General features: G+C 35.8%; 2 protein-coding genes across 2 annotated transcripts in view; one reads left to right on the top strand and one right to left on the bottom strand.

Moving 5' to 3' along the window:
• Positions 1-2,929, bottom strand: part of LOC128995821 (serine/threonine-protein kinase NLK-like) — a gene marked incomplete at its 3' end in the record, with an annotated part of 121,759 nt that extends 118,830 nt beyond the window's left edge. The window contains 1 exon segment of the mRNA XM_054420839.1: positions 2,078-2,929. Within this exon segment, the coding sequence (XP_054276814.1) occupies positions 2,078-2,286 (209 nt within the window).
• Positions 2,930-10,043: 7,114 nt separating this feature from the next.
• LOC128994100 (ubiquitin-protein ligase E3B-like) overlaps positions 10,044-22,417 on the top strand; it is a 69,395-nt gene continuing 57,021 nt past the window's right edge. The window contains exons 1-3 of the mRNA XM_054418362.1: positions 10,044-10,184; positions 10,736-10,904; positions 16,734-16,883. Coding sequence (XP_054274337.1) covers positions 10,747-10,904; positions 16,734-16,883 — 308 coding nt within the window. The 5' untranslated portion in view covers positions 10,044-10,184; positions 10,736-10,746. The remainder of the gene's footprint in view (positions 10,185-10,735; positions 10,905-16,733; positions 16,884-22,417) is intronic.

Genomic DNA, 22,417 nt, shown 5'->3' with positions numbered 1-22,417 from the left:
ACATCCTTGTTCATTGTTTGTGGGAATCTTCATATTGTAAGTTAGGTGTTCTTCATTATATAGGATGATAACAATAGTATTTTTTTGTAATCTCTATTTCTTCTACTTGGTGGCGTTCTATTACTTTCCTATGTTTCCATGGTTAACAAATCGGTTCTTTCAACAATTGCTCAAGAATTACAGTACCTACCCTGTCAATTCAATTTTATTTTTTGGCACGGTAAAATATATCAAATTGCCCAGGCTTTCTCGATTTTTTACATTGTAATATGTACGAATGTAAATTAAAATAGTACCTAACTTAAATAGGTATTTAATTTTAACGAAATCAGTAAATTGTACACCCAATGCGTTTTGTTGAAATGAAAAATAAATAACAGCAATTAAATTATACAGCTGATCAAAATGTAAACAATTATGTTCTTCATAAGGATAACATGGGAATTTAAAAGCCACTGGGGCAGAGCCCGAGGGACTTTTTCAAAAATGTAAGGCCAGTTTGCAAATCTACGTGACACCCTCTCTCCAATGAGACATCAATGGATAAAATTCCGGGTTAAGAAATGGCGGAGGAGTTCAACCGACAAACTTTGTGTTCGCATATTAATTATACAGATAAACAACATGGACACTTCGGAATGCAATAATTATTTCCAGACACATGAAAATGTAATGAAGCCACTCACGCCCCACAGGACCAGGTAAGCCTAGCCGAACTGATTGATCGAAGATGTTTTAGAATGATGGGTTTCAACTTAATTTTAAATAATAAGCTGAGATAATGAGCGAGGCTTAAAGAAAGACCTGAACTTTGCAACTCATTGCTTAGGCTGTGGTTTCCTAGACGCGTAATAGATGCGCAGCGTCTTTCATCCAGGTCCCAAAACGCAGCCGCCGTGAGTGGTTTCCTCGACTGCGTACAATACACACGGTTGGTGCGTAACATAAGTTCACGGGAGAGATTACTAGTGGCTACTATGATGTTATACGATGATTTAGATAATGAAATGGATACTTTGGTATTAGAACCTTCGAAGAAGCGTAAGCAGTGAAAAGTACATGATTAGGAACTGTACGTGGCACTCACGGATGTTTTAACCATATCATTAAAGCAAACATGTCAATTTAAAACTTAAACAATAAATCTTAATTTACCCTCTCCAACTTTGCTTTTACTGTTATTATATTTAACTATTCGGGATTTACCGAATAGATGAAAATACCTTTTACGAATATAACAGCAATAAGCATTTCATAATTACACGCTAACCCCGTAAGAAGAACGGGCACTCTGCTAGTAATTATGGGCTTATTACTAAGATGTTCACGGGTTCTTAAAATAATTATGGGGGCTCTTATATTTGGGAGTTGGTGTTGTGCTGACTTGTAAAGAATATTTGTCAACATAAGGTTTATTTACAAATTACAACAATAAGAAAATATGTGAGGACAAATTAATTGAAAGGTGAATGTTCCTTTCAATTAATTTGTCCTCACATATTTTCTTATTGTAAAAAAGCAAATTACAACAATAAGAAAATATGTGAGGACAAATTAATTGAAAGGAACATTCAATAAAGGAATTAAATATTTAAATTAAACATTATGGGAAAATTAACACTACATAACGAATGATATGAAATGTAATAGGCTACCTATGGTACTATACAAATTTTAATTGTATGAACAACGTACTTCAATAATATGTCATTACAGGAGACAAATTCAATACATTTTTCGTTGTTGCTGGAGAATTTTGCCTTCTGGACAACATTTACTTATGAATCCATTGCACAAGACGTCTAAAACGCAGTGTAACTCAGATTCGACTGCTCTAAAAGCAGTCGGTCAAAAACGCAGCTATTGGTGCGCGCGTATTAGATACGCAGCCTTGGAAACCGCTTACACGAAACTCCATAAGACAAGTGTGCTGCGTCTTAGATGTGCACACACAGCGCATCTTGTACGCGTCTAGGAAACCACAGCCTTTCTTAGTTTTAGTAGCAAACATAGGCCTAAGCAACCTAGGCCTAGATGGTTTTAAAAGCTGAGATGATAAAGATTTTTTTGAACTTACCATACGACTCCAAAAGCACCATATCCAATTGGTCTGTCAGGTTGCACATCCTGAGGGGTGGCTGAAGGTTGGTGTGCAGCATGTTGAGGATGATAATATGGTTGAGCGGCAGCCAAAATGGCCTGTTGGTGGCCCGCCGCCCCCGCTCCTGGCATCACACTCATAGACACTTGCAGCCTTGAATGCCTACTAGGGCCAACAACTGCCATGACAGATCACGGGGGCAAACTAGACAACTGACCCTCCGACCTGAGACATGAGGCAGGAGAAAGGGTGAATCGAAAGAGAAGAAGTCCGTTGAAGATTTAAAGAAAATTCTGGCAAGATACCCCTTGCACTTTGAAGTAATAATGGAATAAAAATACTTATTTACTCAGGCTTACTTAATTTACTGAGAACTACTAAGTTATCAGAGAGGACCAACATAAGCTTAAGATAGGGTCTACAGATCTTGCTCTTGGAAATACCCTTGTCAAGCCAATTTATACGGATGGGTTAAGTTAGTTTTTGGATTTTGAAACACAAGGAAAACAATCCTATGCCTATTAGTATTGGCTGTAGGATAGAAACTGCAACTAATAAAATTTTAATTTGATGGAGCGTAATAATTTTGGAGAGGGTAAAAATAGGATCGAAAGCCTTTGCCTAGTCATCAGCTGAATAAAGTCGGTCTGCTACCAAATCCGATGGTCGTCGTTCCCATCGGTTCCTGTAGGTAATAAGTCACTCAAAAGATTCCATAAGTATACATCTTAATTACACACCACACAAGACACTGACGCGAGAGACGCGAGCGAACAACGAGTCGGCCAGCACGACTGGGCCCAACGAACGGCACAAAGAAAACTGACGGTTCCCAGCATTCAACTGTTGTAGTAGTTGCTTTACTTACCACTAGCCGCGCCACATATCGATCCGTTTCACCGTTTGTGCATCATTTCCTTCCTGTCCTACTAGTGTCCTGTCCTATCCTGGCTTCCTTATCCTTTGTTGCAGCACAGACAAGGGACGAGTTATCTTTTTCTAATAAGCGAAGTAAAAAATAAAATAAATAAAGTAGAATCATCCATCTCGTGTGATTGATCCACTTCATTGCCATTAGATCTACCTACAATGTTCAGATAGAATTTTAAATGTTTGCCCTTTACACAGTTCACTTGAATCTAAAACATATCGTTTCGGTTGAGATTCAGAGGAAGAAAAGGTAAGTTTTCGTTTTGGCAGGATCACTTACATTTTCCTCAAAAGGCATAGCAAAGGAACTTTTTTGTTTGTTGTACATTATACTTAGCTTTGTTTACAGTTGATGTTGACATTAACTGGAGTCGCTTGTAGGAGATTTATGTTTGAACAAAGTTTTATGGTCCTATTTAACTATTTCCGCGGTAGGCCTACTATGAAACAAGTACAAAGAACAAACAAAGAATTAAACTTGTAACGACTTTAAAGAGAGTCCGAGCTCAAAATACGTAAAAACAAGTTAATTATTTTCAGAGCGAAAATAAACACAGTCACTATAAAGAAGAGAAGAAGTTAAAGCTTTTTATCATACAAAACCAAATTGGTTAGAGGTTAACTGTAAGAAAGGACCATGAGGTCCTAAGTTCGCCTCAGTAAAGAAGGATTTTCATTTAATTTCATTTCAATTGATAACATGCTTGTATCTGAAAGTCACTTTACTGATCTTATGGTTACTTTAAAATTCTAAAATGTCTCACTTTACCACTCAAACCACCCAGGCTAACGTTGCTCATGGTGGCAGTGTTATTTTGATTAAAAACTTCATATCTCATTATGAATTTCCCAAATATCAACACAACCATCTTCAAGCTACCAGTATGAGTTTAGTAATAGAAAATAGGGCTGGACGGCTCACTATATCCGCAATATATAGCCCACCTCGTCATAACTTCACTTTTGCCAATATTTTACAAACTGTTTTAATACACTTGGCCCCAGGTTCATAGCAGGAGGAGACTACAACGCAAAACAAAAACATACCATGTGGGACTCAAGACTGGCTATAACCCGCAAGAGGTCGACAACTATTGATATGACATCAATCACCAATAACAATTTCCAGTTTATATCAACAGCTGAACAAACATATTGGCCCAGATCCTAAAAAAAATCCTGATTTGTTAGATCTCTTTATTACAAAAGTACCTAATTGGTAAAAACTATATTGATGTGAAAGCAAGCCTAGATTTGCCGTCAGACCATTCACCAATAATTGTCACCTTAAGTTCGACTGTTAAAAACATCCCATGTGGGGCTCAAGACTGGCTAACCCAAGAGGTCGACAACTAAACCAATGCTGGAGGAGGTCACTTTCTAAGCGGCCGAACTATAATTGATTTGACATCAATCACCCATAACAATTTCCAGTTTATATCAACAGCTGAACCAACATATTGGCCCACAGATCCTCAAAAAATTCCTGGTTTGTTAGATTTCTTTATTACAAAAGGAATTGGTGAAAACTATATTGATGTGAAAGCAAAAGCCTAGATTTGCAGTCAGACCATTCACCAATTAGTGTCACCTTAAGTTCGACTGTTGTGTGTAAATCTCGCAAGCTGTTTGATCAATTTACTGACTGGTATATATTTCGAGACAGAGTAAATGAAGATCTTTCCCTAAAAATACCTCTTAAAACTCCAGATGACATCGATGACGCAGTAGACAATTTTACAATATAATTCAACAATATCCTGCTGGCAAGCGAATACTAAATTTACAAAACAAAGGAAAACCTTTTACTTCATTCAACTATCCACTACATGTAAAACGGAAAGTTGCTGAGAAGAGGAGATTGACAAGAATTTGGCAACGGACTAGATACCGTATCCGTGAGACAAAACTAAATTTAACTGAGCAGCTCAGGAACTCAAGAAGGATCTGAAATTCTTAAAAATGAATGGTTTTATGAATATACAGGTAATTTGTCACCTAATATTACAACAAACTATTCTCCATGGAAAGCTACTAGAGGGATGAACCGCCCAAATATCTCGATACCGCCTATCTCTCCGATGGAACTTGGGCAAGAAATGATATTGAAAAATCTGAAGTTTTTGCAAACCATTTGGCCCCAGTGTTTAATCCCAATCAAAATTAAAAATAAATAATTTTAATAGTCATGATGAAATTCTTGAGTTCCTTGGCTCACCAAATCAGTTATCGCCTCCAATGAAGCCCCCCCCCCCAGTAGCGTCGTTTCACCAAATCCTTGTGGGGGGAACACGGGTGGGTATGGGAGCAGACGGAAATTTTTTTAGTTTTGAAATAAAAAAGGGGAGTTTAAGCTTATTTTAATTGTCAAAAGCACTTAGAATGAAAACAAAATTATGAGTATTTTTTTTTATTCAGGCAGGAAATTAATGAAACTTACAATAATTATTGACATCAGACGGAAACATAATAATATGTTGGTAAGTTAGTCATCTAAGAAACGTGATCAATAGTTCCATGATGTATTAATATTATGTTTGTTATTATATTCAATTCATGACCAATCTCTCTTGTACAACAGATAGTCCAGTCAATAAAGGTATTGTAGAAGACATGGAGAGGGGGATTTTTTTTCTGCGGGAATGTGTTCCGTGTTCGGGATAGTTAGAAGATAAAAATACCAAAAGTCCCCGCCCCTGACCCTGCTGCTTCAGCGGCAGGGAGGGGGGGAAAGACCCCATTTTTTAGTTTTACAAGAATGGTTATATTCATTTCTTATGCATATGCATTAGTTTTAAAGATATTCTCAAAATAATATAAAAATTATTTTATAAATTGATTTTTCAGACGTTTTTTTCCAAATAAATTCATATAGGTAATCGATTATCCTGCTATTGTTTTACATTAGTAAGGATAGAAAACAGGTTTTGGATCACTAACCTATATAATATAATATATCCATCGTATATATTGTGTTAAAAATAGTTTATATAAATTTATTTAAGTTATGTATATTTGTCATGGAAACAAGTAATTTTGCCATAATTATTACACTAAAAATAAAAAAAGATTATATTTGCAGCTACGTTTGTCCAGGTTTATTTATAACAATTACCGAAACCAAGTCTTTTAATACTATTGTTCATGATCTGACTCGCATGGGACGAGAGGGTCCGACTTCTGTCCCAAAAACAGGTGCCATCTGGAACTGAGAACCACCATCTGGGACATTTCCATCATTCAATTCTTGTTGATTAGACTCAATATTGGCTATCGAAATGATAATGTGGTGTAGGCCTATATATTCTTTATCTTCCTCATTTATCAGGATGGGCATTCCATGTAAAAAGTTCCCTTAGCAGTTCTGGCATAACGGCCAACGAGGAACAATTAATAGACATAGATATTGGTTGATACAAATAAAGAAGACATTGGGGAGAAAATATTGCCACAGCTGTCTTTATCGATGTAAGCCAAGCCTTTGAGAAAGTGTGGCACATTGGCCTACTTTATAAACTCAAACTAAATCTTCCTCATACATTTTATATGGCAATCAAATCATACCTAACCGAAAATATTTCAGAGTAAAATTTGGAGATAGCATTACAAAATTGTACCCAATTCCAAATGGCATTCCCCAAGGAAGTGCTTTCGGACCTGCACTATGTTAAGCTGTTTAGCCTATCTACCTGAAAATGCGAATACCACTGTGGCCACTTTTGCTGACGATACTGCTATTTTAGCGTCCCATCCTGATCCAGTTAATCTTCAGTTAAGCTTCAGTTAATCTTCAAAATTCACTAGATGACTTAGAAGAATGGTTGCAAACATGGAAAATAAAAGTGAATGAGAACAAATATAAATCTACTCATGTGACCTTCACTACCAGATTAGGTAGGTACTTGTCCTCCTGTAACCTTAAACAATGTCCAAATTCCTCAATGACATATCTCGGCATGATGGTTAACAAAATATTAACATGAAAAAATCACATCTAAAACTAAAGAATGTATCTAAATTTAAAATTAAAAAATCTTTCCTGGCTCCTGAATATTAAATCAAAATTGACCACTGAAAATAAACTATGACCATACAAAGTAATTCGGAAGCCAATTTGGACTTATGGAATTAAACTGTAGGGAACATCAAGTATTTCAAACATAAATATCATTCAATGATTTCAGTCAAAAGTTTTAAGATTCATCCTGCAAGCCCCGTGGTGTCAAGATCAATTAATTATCAATTATCAATCATTGAGATGGGGACGCCACCTAATATTATACTTCACCAGGACAGTGGAATTCCGATAGTTTTTTTTTTAACTTTATTTAATTCCGATAGTTGAAGAGAAAAAAATTAGTGTAAAATATCTAAAGATACTTGAAAACCACCCTAATCACCTGGCTCTAAGTCTCTTGGACGATAGGCATACCGCGCTGTACAGACTGAAAATAAATCATGTTTTTGACCTCAGCTCTTTTCATAGAATTTTTTTTAAAGTTTGGTCTATCGATGTATTGAGACAAACTTTTTATTAATAATTGTATTGTACTTGCTGAATGTTAAAAAACTAAACAGATTGTAAATCGAACTTTGATAAAGAAAAAAAAAAAAAATAAAAATGGAAATTTGAAAAGGTTTAGATGACTGAAATTGAGTGCAAATTTGCAGTATCCAAACTTAATGGTACAGTATATTTTGTTCACATTAATGGAATTCATATTTGCAGTACCTATTCAAAGTCTGCATTAATGGTACGTCTAGTTCACGTATCCTATTGGAAAGTCTACTTGCAGTATCCAAACTCAATGGTAGGCCTATATTTGATTCACATAAATGGAATGGCTATTTGGATTATTTAAAGTCAATGATGTAGCAGTCTAATTCAGGCGACACTAATTATTGGTTACTCATTTTGTAGTAAATGTTCCATGCTTAATACGATTTTGTTATTTCCTTTTTCTCTGTACGGTATTTGTAATGTGCTATTATAAATGATTCACTGACTAACATATGATGAGCAGCCTCCCCGGTTGAACGACGAAGGAAACTTCAAGATGGATGAAGTCCCCCAGAATCAGTGGAACACGACGTGTCATCCGCCGCCCCGCCTGAGAGACCCCTTCCAGAGATGACAACCCCAGCAAGATCTTCAAGCAGCACAGCACCAGCCTGCTACGCTGCGACCGCCCTCCTGGGATCATGGACAGGGATTTTTGCCAGGGAGGTAGGTGGTTTAGTGGGTATACTACGGGGAGACCTGTAGGAGTCCCACACTCCCCCGGCACGTCGGGCGCTCCAGGAGGTGCCTGGCGCGCTCAACGTATCGGGAAGTGCGTAACGCATTCCACCTACCAATAAAAAATAAAGAAACGTATGACACCATTCTTGTTTACCTTTTATTGTTTTCTATCATGCAAATAATGGTATGGCAACCAATTAACCCATAAGGTCCATGTTAAATTGCTAAATTTAAACTTCGCGTAGGGAAAAGCCCTGTGGTCCGATATGTACCATTTCAGATTCATACACTAAACAAAAGTGTACAACTATCGACTATATTATAGTATATATAAATAGTCAATGGTACACCAATTGCTGTACAATTACGGATTAAAAATTACTACAGCTTTTGATTTTCCAACCCAGTACGTGTTAGATTTATTGCTGATACAGTTTATTTTACTATTGTCCTGTCTACCAATTCTTATCCACCCAGCATCCTCACCTCGTTTGCTGTGTGTACATACAGATTTACAGAACCCCCACGTCTGACGTCTCCACTCCAAGTTGGCCTTTATTCAGACATCTCACGACTCTGTGCTCTCGGCATACTTGAAAAGTATAGCCTAAATACTTATTTTTTTACTTTTTACTGAAATTGACCATGGGAAGATAGGTATTTTTAGGCCAAGTAATATGGAGATGAGAGTGATGAGTGGCGTGATCTTGTAGTTTGTTATGACTTTAAGGCAGACATGTTCCTTAGACAGAACTGTTAAATAGGTCATACAGCCAATGGTAACTAATTGACCTACAGTTTATAGTGGATTGTGAACCACAATTCAGCCGCCGGCTGCATGGCCCCAAACCTACAACCCACAGTTAAAGATGCTCCTGAGGGGATGTAATGCCCTTGCTTGCTTGGTGCACGCTTTCGCCATATGAATTTCCCAGATGAGTTTGAAGTCGATTATGAAATGAATCCTAATAACTTAACTTAATGCAGGTTGTTAGGAATAGGATTCCGTGCCAGACTGTAGGTCATATGTTGAGTTTTGCTTCAGTTTAGACAAAACTTATTTGATTTGAACCACGGCTTAGAGTTATCTCAAAGGACTGTTCATCCTTGACGCTGGCGGGCAAAGCTTGAAAACCAGAAAAAGGGGTAAAGTACTGCGAGTAGACATCCCTTTTATGCAAACCCAAGCCCATTGGGAACACTCAATTCGTGGTTATATTATCCAAAATTATTGGCTTAGTATTCGTGTTTCGCTCAAGTTTGCAAGCAGACAACTGCATTGTACACTTATGGTGTTTATTAGTGTTGTTTTGGGTTATTATGTGTATTATGTGTTGTTATGTTATAATGTGTTGTTATTATGTGTTCATAGTAATTGTATATCGTACTATAATTAAGTTTTGGTTTTGATAGATTATAGGTAGATGAAAAAGCTAGTTTAGCACAAATGTATTTTTTCTTTTACATCACACATTTTCTATAAGGGACAAAAAATATGTCGAAAGTGTGAAATAAAATAGCCAAAGCAATAAATTACAAGAGATGAAATGTAACAAGTTGCTAGGTTTTACAACTGCATGGTGAAGCTCCAAGTCAGCCGTTGAGCACTCAGTTAGAAAAGACATCTACAGTACTTTTTTAGTCATATATGGCCACAGCTGTTCAATCCATTCTTAATCTAAATCTCATTCTCATTGACCATTGTATTTATTTACTTTCGTGAATTCTGTCTTGTCTGTCATTTAATGTCAAAACAAAATGGCTGAGAATTAGTGTTATCTAAATTATGCGTTTGTTTTTCAAATGAAAAATAAGTATTGACAACAACTTATTAGGCTATTAAATTTAGCAACAGCAACTAAATTTTTAAAATCCTAATTAACAGTAATCACAGAAATATTAGTGTGCCAGGTAGGCCTTAAACAACTTTTTCTGTTTTAAATCTTGGCTACCTGTCTTCAATTTATGTCTTAAGACTTTTCAACCACATTATTCTTTATTTGTTTGTTTTAAGGGATCTTGTTCCTGTGGTGTATGAATTATAGGACTAATTAGTACATTCTTTGTTGCCGTAGTTTTGAATAGGCTAAGTTACCAAAAACTTGCCAGGTAAGGAACACAGCCTAGGTTCAAGGTAGGCCTACTGCATTAGACCAATGTAACTTGACAGAGCTGACTAGTTTATCGTATCGATGGATGTTATTTGTTATAATCAATTTCCATTTATCAATAGGGTTTTAGGGTTTTGTAGGGTTGAAGGTAACAGAGAAAATTCCCAAAAAACTAAACAATAAAAATTCCCATGTTTTCCTTAAGTTTAATGAAAAAAATAAAACTGTTGTAGTTTGCGTGTCATGGATATATATTGATTAATTTGGCAAATTGATGTAGTTATTTCATAGTCACTGTACCTTGGCCTACTAACATTTTGATCAAAAAAGAAAATTTGTTGTCTTTTCCAGATTGTCACACAATGTTTAAACCAGAATCACAAAAAGGCACATTTTTAGAACAAACCAAAGCTGCAAGGGAGGAAAGAGCACTGGAAAAACGCAGAGAAAATGCTGCGGTTTCAATTCAAGCACATATCCGAGGATGGATAGCACGACGTGACTTTACTAAATTAATATTGTAAGTTAAATACGATTTGTAATTTTAAGTTTGCAAAGCAATGTTTGTGTGGCCATATTGAAGTCATAGGCCTAGAGTTAAGTATTAAGTAGGTAGGCCTATATCTTTTAGCTGTAAAGCTACGAGGTACGTTTGGAAAGTAAGTTCCATTTTGAAATAAAAAATTACAAGTAAGTTACCGGTAAGTTACAGGAAACGGTACAGCACAGAAATTTACTTGAAAAAAAAAATCAACACTTTTTTTTTACATAACTCCTTTGATTTTCATGGCTTTTGGTACAAGTTTGGGTAGGCTAATTATTCCGACGTAGCCTAGTGACTACTCGCAAAAGTGAAATTTTTTTCCTTACTGACCTAAATTTCACGCTGAATCCGAAAATTACGTTTTTATTTTTCGGAAAATACCGGAAATTAGGCTACCAAAAAAGAGAAAAACGGGAAAAATTTTTTTTACTCGAAATAGGCCCTATGTCATGTGGGTACTCAAAATATGCGGAATATTGTGTAGATTAAGAATATGCGATTTTTTGGATTTTTTGGATCCGATGAAAAACATCAGAAATAGGACGAAAAAGCTGAATAATCGGTTAGGTTAGGCTTGGTTAGGTTAGGATAGGTTTGATTAGGTTAGGTTAGGTTAGGTTAGGTTTGGTTTGGTTAGGTGATTTTAGGGTAGGATAGGTTTGGTTAGCTTAGGTACATAATAATAAAGTACAAATCCAGTATCTACGAAGTAAAAGGCCAGGGACATGAAAACGTACGTTTTTAAATTTTCACTCATTGATAATTAGGAAATAACACTATTTCAACAGGTTTTATAGTTTTATAAGACTAAATTTTGGTTTTTTTCATGAAAAGTGATTAATAAAGGTGAAATTAAATAGAAACTCCTCTTAAAAGTCAACAGAATCCATCATAGTTAATTAAATATAGGCTACCTATAGTTGTATTTGAAAAAAGTTCAGTAACATTGAAATATAATTAGTTTACAAACTACCTATTGTAAAAAAAAAAAATAATTACCAATGCATTCTTCTTAATTTTTATAAATCGGTACCGTGACCGGGCTGTGGCGGCCGTGACCGGGCTGTCGCCGCCGTGACCGGGCTGCCGCCGACGTGACTAAAACTAAGATTTTGAGTATGCGTCCATCCTGTTATGCGAATATTTGAGCTTAGGCCTACATATGGTTAAAAACTGACCATAGAATCGTAAACGACAAATATTAAATATATAAGTAACAAAGAACTAAAACGGAAATTCATTCATAACTTACCTGGATATTTTGGAAACAAATTTCTTATAACAATTTTGTTTTTTTTTAACTATTTTTAGTTAAAGTTTAATATTTGTGTTGTTAGTTAAATTTAGAATATCAAATAACATAATAAAATTAACGCAACCTGCGTTTATTATACATTTCGGCACTATATTACGGTCACGGAAAAACAGCTCCGGTAACGTGACCGGACTGTAATCTTACTATATTTATTTATATAGCTCCTAGGCTAGTTGACGAGACTAGGCCTCATTTTCAGGTTATGCTCTGTGCACAATTCTACAGCTAGTCCAACGTTTGATTTGCCAGTTTTATTGGAATATATCAGATTAGTGTGAGTGACCGAACTGTAACATAATTAAGGTACGATGTGTTTCTTGCCTGTTGTTTTGATTATAATTTCTAAATCAACACTTCTTCTGGCAAAAACTTCAACTCACAGCAACTGTACAAAGGTACTCACAAGGCTGGGACGATTTGCCACGCTTTACAACTTTTTTTGCTGCTTTGGTGGGCTACGTCATTTTCACAGTCCATATCTCGGTGGCACTTGGAGACTGACGTATTAGGTCAAAAAATTAATATTCCGACCAATTGTAAGATTGAACAGATGACTTATTCGAATAATAAGTATTACGTATAACCTATATTCAAAGCTCTGTCGTGTTTTTAGAGTTTTTCCATATTTAACATCTCATTTGATGTTTAGGCTAGTGACCGGAGACAAGTGCCCGGACTGTAAATATGCGTCTGTAACCTATAAAACTTTTAAATTATGCATGTAATTGCTAAAATAAAGGAATATATTATTGGGAAATAAGGTAAATAAGTAAGTACACACATTTAATTATTTTTTATTCAGTTTAATTTTTTATTTATACCTGAGACATAACTTATTCCATTCTGGGACATTGACCCATATATAGATACAGTACCTGTTAATTCCACTAATTTTACTTACCTTTACTTACAAAATATTTTACTTACAAAAGGCTTTCAAGGGATATCATCCAACCCCGAAAAAGGCACATTTAAGAGGATAAGACTAATCAGAGCTTTAAATTGATACCCAATAACCAAGAGACCTAATAAAATAAATATTTAGGGGTCGATTTGCTGAAAAAATCATCCAACAAATTATATTAATAATATAGATAACAACAAAATCAAAACAATTATATAATTATACTAGCAGAATACCCGTCCTTCGTATGGGGTTGGCATCTATATTTATACTTATTTAATACGCAAGCAGGTATTTTGTGACAATTACTCCTCCGAAACTACTGAACCGATTGACAAGTTTTTGGTGTCATTGGAAAGAGCGTAACAAGAAGTTGTGCAGGAAACTTTCTTTTTAGGGAAATAATTAGAGAGTAAGGCCCTGGGGTCCTCTAAAGTTTCGTATTTCTCCATAAGATTAACATTGGAAACAAACATTGTTATGAAACTCCAGCTGTTGTCAGAAATTAAAAGTGAGGAGAAGAACATATGTTAATTGTAAACAGTCAATATGTTTGCTAATTTAACAGTATGCTACAAACATTTACTGACTTGGTTAAAATGAAATATTTACTACTTGAATTTGGGTTGGCGTAAATATTACAAAGGGAAAAAGTGAGATAGCCTGGATACTTTTACATACCAAAAAGAAAACTGAATCAACACTGTGCTGCATTTCTTATTAATCATTGAAAGAGCCAATTCTCAAACCATGGAAACATAGGAAAGTAATAGAACATTACCAAGGAGAAGAAATAGAAATAATGTTTTTTTTTTTTAATTTATAATCTCATGATGTTAGCCTCCGAATCACTTTATTTAATTAATAAATGGTTTAAATACCTTAAACTTAAATGGTGATCCTTGGAGTAGTATTACACTACTGCAGTTTCAGCTCTCAGGGAGCTTTCTTCAGGTGTCAAAATTCATAATCGTTATTAACCCTCCGAGTGTCCCTAGTTTTGGCCTTAATGTTTGCCTATTTTTTGCGCATTTGCAAGGTTTTATTAAAACGGATCTGAGAAGCTTAAAAACAATGTTAATTGTACTGTTCTATATACCATTTTGTTTGGAAAATTATGGGCTTCAATATTATACATAAAACATAAGGAACATTTGTTTCAAAAACATTTTTTAGGTAAAAAAAATATTTTGGAAAATTTAAAAAAAAAAAGTTTGCGCTCAATGAAATTTTATAAATTACTAGCTGACCCGGCGAACTTCGTATCGCCTAAATTATAGGTTTCCCCTAAGACAGACCGATGGAAAGAAAGTACCGTTACGTTTAATTTTCAAGATGATCTCGTTCGCATCGCTCAATCACGTCCTGGTTGAAGTTCGTTCGCTACGCTCACTCACCTTTGGGTTGGAGCTCGTTCGCTGCGCTCACTTGCCTTCAGGTTAGCTCGTTCGCTACGCTAACTCACCTCCAGGTTGAAGTTCGTTCGCTACGCTAACTCACCTTTGGGTTGGAGCTCGTTCGCTACGCTCACTCACCTTTAGGTTGGAGCTCGTTCGCTGCGCTCACTTGCCTTCAGGTTAGCTCGTTCGCTACGCTAACTCGCCTCCAGGTTGAAGTTCGTTCGCTACGCTCACTCACCTTTTGGTTGCAAATTAGCTGTTGTCATAAATGTAAAAGAAATAATAGTGCTGCACCCTGTTGGTAATCCTTGTAACTTTAATGCTATTGAACATCATAGAACAGAACCAACTTGTTTAATTGAAACAGCTGTTAAGATTCATTAATTCCATTTCTCATAAGGTTAACATGGGAAACTCCAGAGCCACTGGGGCGGAGCCCTTTTAAAAATTTCGAAACGGGAAATAGTTTACGTCCGATTCGCATACCTACAGAATTTACACACCAAATTTCATAACGATCGGTGAAGTCGTTCCGGAGGAGTTTGCAGACAAACACTGTGACACGAGAATTTTATATATTAGATAGGCCTATAAATATTTGAAAATAGCCACTTTGTTCTAAATTTTATGAGGATTACAAATAAATAATAATATAAGGAAGTAGATTTGCAAATAAATAAGTTATGGGCAAAAAACAGATTTCAGTACATAGCGTTTAGCTAAGAATGCATAGCCTAACCATAGCTAAGAATCTGGCTGATAATTTACATCAATATCACTACCTACTTCTTCAGGATCATCAACCAGCCCTTCAAAATCACTTAAATCTTCTTATAATACACCACGTATATCACTACTTCTGATTTTTAACACTAAAATAATGATAAACGTAATAAAACACATCAGTCATCGGTGCGAGGTTAACCAAGCTGTCTACAAATACGCACGTCAGCTGTCTGCTACAATTATGATCGGCTCGAGAAAAAAAAGCTCTTAGAGACAGACCTCGGAAGAAAGCTTAGAATCTGCCAAATAAAACGATACCTAACTCGATCCAGTTCAATCCGATTTTGTCAGTCATAGAGCCTTCGCCGTAAACAGTGTTTGTGAGTCAAAAAATCGACACAAAACACTCGGAGGGTTAAGGACAACCTAATGCGCCTATGAGTAAGGCTACCTATTTGTAGAAAACACTAAAAAACAAGATCAGCTTTTGAAAAATGATAAGATATTTACAAGAAATGTTGATTGTATCGATCTGTTATGTACATCTTGAGTATTCCATAATCTTTAAATCGAATCTTTTAAAGTCTTCAGAAATTATGACTGTTATTCGTTTTAAAATAACAACGCTTGTAATACTTAGCAATTGCTTGAATTCGAGCAGGGACACTAGTATATATACAGTAATTGAATTTCAAATCAGGCAAATAGAAATTGGCTTAGTCTGCAGGCTTGCTGCGGAGGGGGTGTTTCATATTTTTTATTTCAAAATGGAATTTATCTTTTGAATGTACTTCGTAGTTTTACAGAAAAAAGTATTATTTTTATTTAATCTAGTTAAAATAGGCCTACCGGTATTAGATTATATGCTGAATTTTTCTGAAAGATTTATTTAATCACTATATCTTCTTTTAGGAAAGTGTGATGATACAGACATTGTCTATAGACAGGGTGCAGATTCTATATTTCAAGCAACAGGATACATTTATTTCAAGCAACAGATATTAAGTAGTTAACTATAATGACGAAAGCTGAATCTGGACTTTATGACATCAATATGTCACACAAATTTTGTCACGATACATTGTGAGTGCCTGTTAGGGGATGACTATTGATTCCTGTGATAAATTGCTTGGTGCAGTGTGTAAAGTTACTCATTTACCAAGCGCTGAATATTTGACAGTGGCGAGTTACCGTACTTATGTTGGTATTTGCCAATTTCCGAGTAGAGGTGCCAACACATTTCTCTTTTTCCGAGCAGTCTGTTTGTTGTAATGTGTAGCGGGAAATAACAAGCACTGACTTTTGTCGAATGACGGAATCGACAAACACCCATCCACACAAGTTGGGTTTAATATTAATAGTCTATTTAGTATTTACTTACCCAACTATACCTCTTCTAGTTAGGGCCAAAAAATTTCCATAATTCATCCACTATTCACAAACTTGTCTGTTGTTTATAGGCAAGAATACGACAATGAGATGAAAATTATCCATGAGGATGTTAAGGTCACTGATTTGAAATCATCTTTCTACATGTATCGTATCATCCAACGTTATCTCATTGTCTGGAAGAAAGAAAGAGACAAGGAACGCTTTGAAAAATTGTGCAAGTAAGGAAATTTTTTAGATTTTTAGCGAATTTCCCATATAGATAATAAGCTATTACCATAGTACTCATAGTAAGACCTGGACCCGGGACCGATTTAATTTTTCATTTTGAGGTCCCTAGAGGCCAAAACACCATCCGTTCAAAATCATATGTACAGGGTTAGTAAAAAGTATGGAGACCCCCTGTTATTTTTTTAACGGCCCATACTAGAAAAACTAAACTCGGCACACCTTTATGACATGTTATGAAGTACTTTTTGGGCATAACCGTCACTTGGTGTACATCCCCAAAATGGGGGATTTTGGGGGAAACTCAAAAAATTCAAATACAAAGACCCATCGAGTGACCCGTCATTTTGAAGGTCCTGGTAAAAGAAAACCAACAACGCAAACTAGAGGTCTTTATCTCAATCCAGTAAAAAATGGCAGCCAATTGAAATTCTCAGAAGTTCAATTTAACTTACAGCTTTCCAAGTCTGGAGACCTGCTTTAAATTTTGTAGCGGCTCACACTAGGAAAACTAAACTCTACACACCTTTTTGGCATGTTATGAAGTACTTTTTAAGCCTAATAGCCACTTACTTTCCAAACCCAAAATGGGGGGTTTGGGGGGAACTCAAAAGTTTTAAATGATAAGCCCCATCGAGTGACCCCTCATTTTGAAGGTACTGGTAAACGAAAACTAACAACGCAAACGAGAGGTTTCTATCTCAATCCAGTACAAAATGGAAGCTGATTGAAATCTTTAGAAATTGGAAATAACTTGCAATTTTATATTCAATTGGCTGCCATATTTTACTGTGTTAAGAGACCTATAGTTTGTGTTGTTACTTTTCTTTTAATATGACTTTCAAAATGAGGGGTCACTCGATGGGGCTTATCATTTAAAATTTTTGAGTTTTCCCCAAAATCCCCCATTTTGGGTAAGGAACTTTTATGAGAATTTCAATTGGCTGCCATTTTTTACTGGATTGAGATAAAGACCTCTAGTTTGCGTTGTTGGTTTTCTTTAACCAGGACCTTTAAAATGAGGGGTCACTCGATGGGTCTTTGTATTTGAATTTTTTAGTTTCCCCCAAAATCCCCCATTTTGGGGATGAACGCCAAGTGGCGGTTATGTTTAAAAAGTACTTCATAACATGCCATAATGGTGTGCCGAGTTTAGTTTTTCTAGTATGGGCCGTTAAAAAAATAACAGGGGGTCTCCACACTTTTTACTAACCCTGTATATATCTATACTAATATATAACAGTTAGAAGGTGTGTGTTTGTGTGTCTGTCTGCTACTTTATAATGCAAGAACCACTGAACCGATTGAAATAAAATTTTGTATGAAGGTAGCTTATATATCTGGTTAACATATAGGCCTATTCTTGTTATCATATTTCCCTTGGGCTACGCCCCATGGGCTTCCAAAGTTTCAATGTTTATATTTTGGAAGAATGTAAATAGTTAAAAATATTAATTGAAGTCGGCTGTAAATACTATAATTTGACAGTTGAAACAGCAGAGGTTAAGAGGTACAGGTTCTGCTCCCAAGATTCTAAAGTTTTATGCTTATGAGAATAGTTTAGTAAAATATTTACGGAAATTACTTATTTTCAAGGAAACAAAAGGATCATTACAATGTATAGCCTAAATGATTTGGTATAATTTTGATATGGTAGCTTTTTGTTTAGAAATTTGGACTGATAAACAAATGTTTGGATCAGGATTTTTATAGGTTTTAAAAACTTATACAGATATAGGCCTAATATATACTGGTACAGTTTTAAAAATTTAACTGACTCAATGTTTACACTTTTATTTTATTTACAAACTAAATTTTAACTATACCTACTTTTTTATTCTTACCAGAGGTAGCTACTACTTATATTTTCTTCTAAGTTCACTTACTGCGGGTGTGGCCGTGGCTTTTAGGAAACACTTTGGGAAGCCTGACTTAAAAGATGGCATAACAAACTTTTTGACATGCCAAAGGACCAATCCTAAACAAGCAACGGTATATAGCCTTATAACCAAAGAACACTTCAACGGCAAACCCACACTGGATGCTTATAACTCTGCTTTCAAAGATCTGACAGACAATATTAAGACCAAGAGCTTCAGAGTGCTAATCTGCTCCCCAATGGGGTGTGTCCGAGATCTTGTGCAGATTGAGCATTTTGCCATGAAGATAAGCGAGTTTCATGATATCACCGGTGTACCGGTCATAGTTGTCACCAACATGCAACCAGGAGCTCAGCGTGTTCTCCATCATGGACTCTCCCATCCCCAATTCACCCTCAAACTTCGACAAGAATTACAAAAAGTATCACAATCAAGAGAAGTGATTTCACAACATCAATTTCAACTTCAGCTACAATCACCACCTAGTAGCCCTCAACAGCAGTTATTATTGAAGCAATTTCAATAAGCCTGTTTAGAATGTCATATTAAATATAAAACATATGACATTATTTACAATGTGTAATTGTTTAGTTCAGTTTGTATTGGTGTTGTGTTCTGTTCTGTCTATTAAAAGTTAAATTTAATTTCCAAACAAGTCTTAAAGTTTCCTACTAATAACAGGTTATGGGCTACTAAATTGAGGATAAGGTTGACTTGGAATGGCAATGGGAACTCCAATTTTGGTATTGAAACCTTTTGATGGACACAATTTTGGTAATTGGCTGTTCAGATTAGAGTTGGTATTGGAACAGTATAAAGTCCTAGATGTCTTGACTCAAGAAATTCCTGAAGAAGAAGGACCAAGGTCTGCCTTCATGGAAAAAGATGTCAAAGCAAGAGGTCTGATAGTACAGCATATCACGGATGATATCATGTCGACCATCAAGGGCCAGAGGACAGCAAAAGGGATGATGAATATCCTCAAGAGGACGTATGGCACAACTGGCATTGGAGAGCAAGTAAGAATAAAACAGGAACTGAGTAACCTGAAGTATCGTGGTGAGTTACCTCTTTTGTCATTCTTTACAAAATTTGAGATGTTGGTGAATGACCTGAAATCTGCAGGTGGTAGTATGGATAGCAAAGAGATCATTACCACTCTTTTGTCGTCCATGCCTGCACAGTACCAATCGGTCACTCGTACTGTTGATATTCTCTTTCATCAGACTCCTGAATCCATAACATTAGATTTTTTGAAAAATCAACTGCTGTCTGAAGAAACTCGTATTAAGGGCGAGTGTAAAACTGAAACTCTTGATTCTTCTGCTTTTGCTGGTCACAGAAAATCAAACTTCTCTAACACGAAGTCAAATTTCCGGAATAAAGACAGTAAAAGTAGTTACTTTAAAGATCAAAATCAAACATTTAAATTTCGTTGAATGTAATGAGAAGGGCCATCGTAAAGCAGACTGTCCTAAACTGAAACATAAAGTAAAGTCTCATGTAGCAAACGATGACACTTGTTTTTTATCTGAAGGTAAGGAAGCTCTCATTGGCACTAATGATATTGTAGATTTTGTGGTAGATTCTGGTTCTACACATCATATGGTTGATTCTATCACTGGAGCATTTCTTGAAAATGTAAAAGATGTTGATTTTAATATTCAAGTGGCCAAGCATGGTCAACAGCTAAAGGCTATTAGATGTGGTGATTTAAGGTTACTACTACCAAGCGGGAAAAGTGTCACAATCGAAAATGTCATTGAATGTCCGAACCTTACAAGAAATTTATTATCTGTGCGTAGAATTGAGCAAAAGGGACATTCTGTAATATTTTCAGAAAATAAGGTTTCCATTGAAAAACCTCTCGGGAATGTACTTCTGAAAGGTCAGATATATGGTAACTTATACATGGTTAAACTAGGTTTACCCTTCAACTCTGAAGCTAATGTTGTTAAAGGTAGTGACAATCAACTTTTATTACATAGACGGATGGGGCATTCATCAACAAGAAACAGTTTTTCTTCTTTACCAATTGAAAGGAAACCAAAGAGAATTCTTGAGGTCGTTTCTAGTGACGTTTGTGGTCCGTTTGAAACTAAGACATATGATGATATGAAGTACTTTGTCTCTTTTCTAGACCATTATTCACATTTTACTTATGTTTATTTAATGAGAACCAAGAATGAAGTATTAGAACATTTTAAATCATTTGAATCCTCTGTTTCTGCACGTTTTGGAAGTAAAATTGACCGCCTTCGGTGTGATAACGGTGGGGAATATGCATCTAAAGAATTTCAAAAATTTTGTCGTGAAAAGGGTATAACCTTAGAGTATACTGTACCACGGAATCCCCAACAGAATGGATGCAGTGAACGGCTTAATAGGACTATTTGTGAGTGTTTGCGTTGCATTTTAATTGACTCGAAAATGCCTCAACACTTCTGGAGTGATGCTTTGCGATCAGCTGTGTATTTAATAAATCGCAGACCTACTGCAACTCTAGACAAAAATGTTACACCTGCTGAAATATGGTTTGGATATAAACCTGATCTGGCAAAAATCAAACTCTTTGGTTGTGTAGCGTATTGTCATGTCGATAAGGAACTTCGGAAGAAACTGGATGACCGCAGTTCAAAAATGATCATGGTTGGTTATGCAAACAATGGTTATCGTTTATGGGACCCTGTGAAAGAAAAAGTCATCATAGCTAAACATGTCAAGTTCTTTGAAAATGAGCTGTACTATGATGTGAAAGACAAACAAGACATTCTACAGTTTGAATCTTCAATCTACATACCTGATGTATACTCAAATGACAGTGATAGAGTAGTTGAAGGTAATGTTAATCAACTGCATGAAAATCCTGAAATTGATCAAGGTGGAATCTTTCAAGAACCAGAGGTCAATGACTATCACCTCAATGAAACACAAGATAATTTGAGAAAGTCGACAAGGCAAAAGAAACTACCTACATGGCTGGATGACTATGAGGTAAATTATGTAGCTGCTTATTCTGTGGATGAACTTTTGAACGATGGACCAAAGACTTATGAGGAGGCAATTCAAGATGAAGGATGGCGTAGTGCAGTGAATGAAGAATTAAACTGTCTACACAGAAACGAAACTTGGGATTTGGTTGAAACTCCTAAAGACGCTAAAATAATTGATTCTCGGTGGATTTTTCGGGAAAAATCTGTTAATGGCAACCTAGTTAAGAAAGCACGGCTTGTTGCTCGCGGATTTCTTCAGGGGGAGATGTCATGTGAAGAAATATTCGCTCCGGTAGCACGCATGATAACGATAAGAACTTTACTTTCCTTTTTGGTTGTGCATAGTTTGTTTTTTTGTCAACTAGATGTAAAGTGTGCATTTCTTAATGGAAATCTAACCAACCCTGTGTATATGAAACCGCCTAAAGGGGTAAAAACTGAGGATGGTACCGTGTGCAAGCTTAAAAGATCACTATATGGATTGAAAGAAGCGCCAAAATGTTGGTATACTCGTCTTCATGAGTTTTTGATCAGTATTGACTTTAAGAGATCGTCTTCTGATCCATGTTTCTATTATACTCAAGATGTTTTTATCGTTATATATGTTGACGATATAATTATTCTGGCCAAAGAAAAGAATATTTTGTTGGAAGT

Source organism: Macrosteles quadrilineatus, unplaced genomic scaffold, assembly GCF_028750875.1.
Source record: "Macrosteles quadrilineatus isolate MER2022 unplaced genomic scaffold, UCM_ALF_1.0 Scaffold_5__1_contigs__length_97177068, whole genome shotgun sequence".
Classification (NCBI taxonomy): domain Eukaryota; kingdom Metazoa; phylum Arthropoda; class Insecta; order Hemiptera; family Cicadellidae; genus Macrosteles; species Macrosteles quadrilineatus.
The sequence above is the reverse complement of the archived record's forward strand: the minus strand, read 5'-3'. Positions and strand labels throughout refer to the sequence as shown.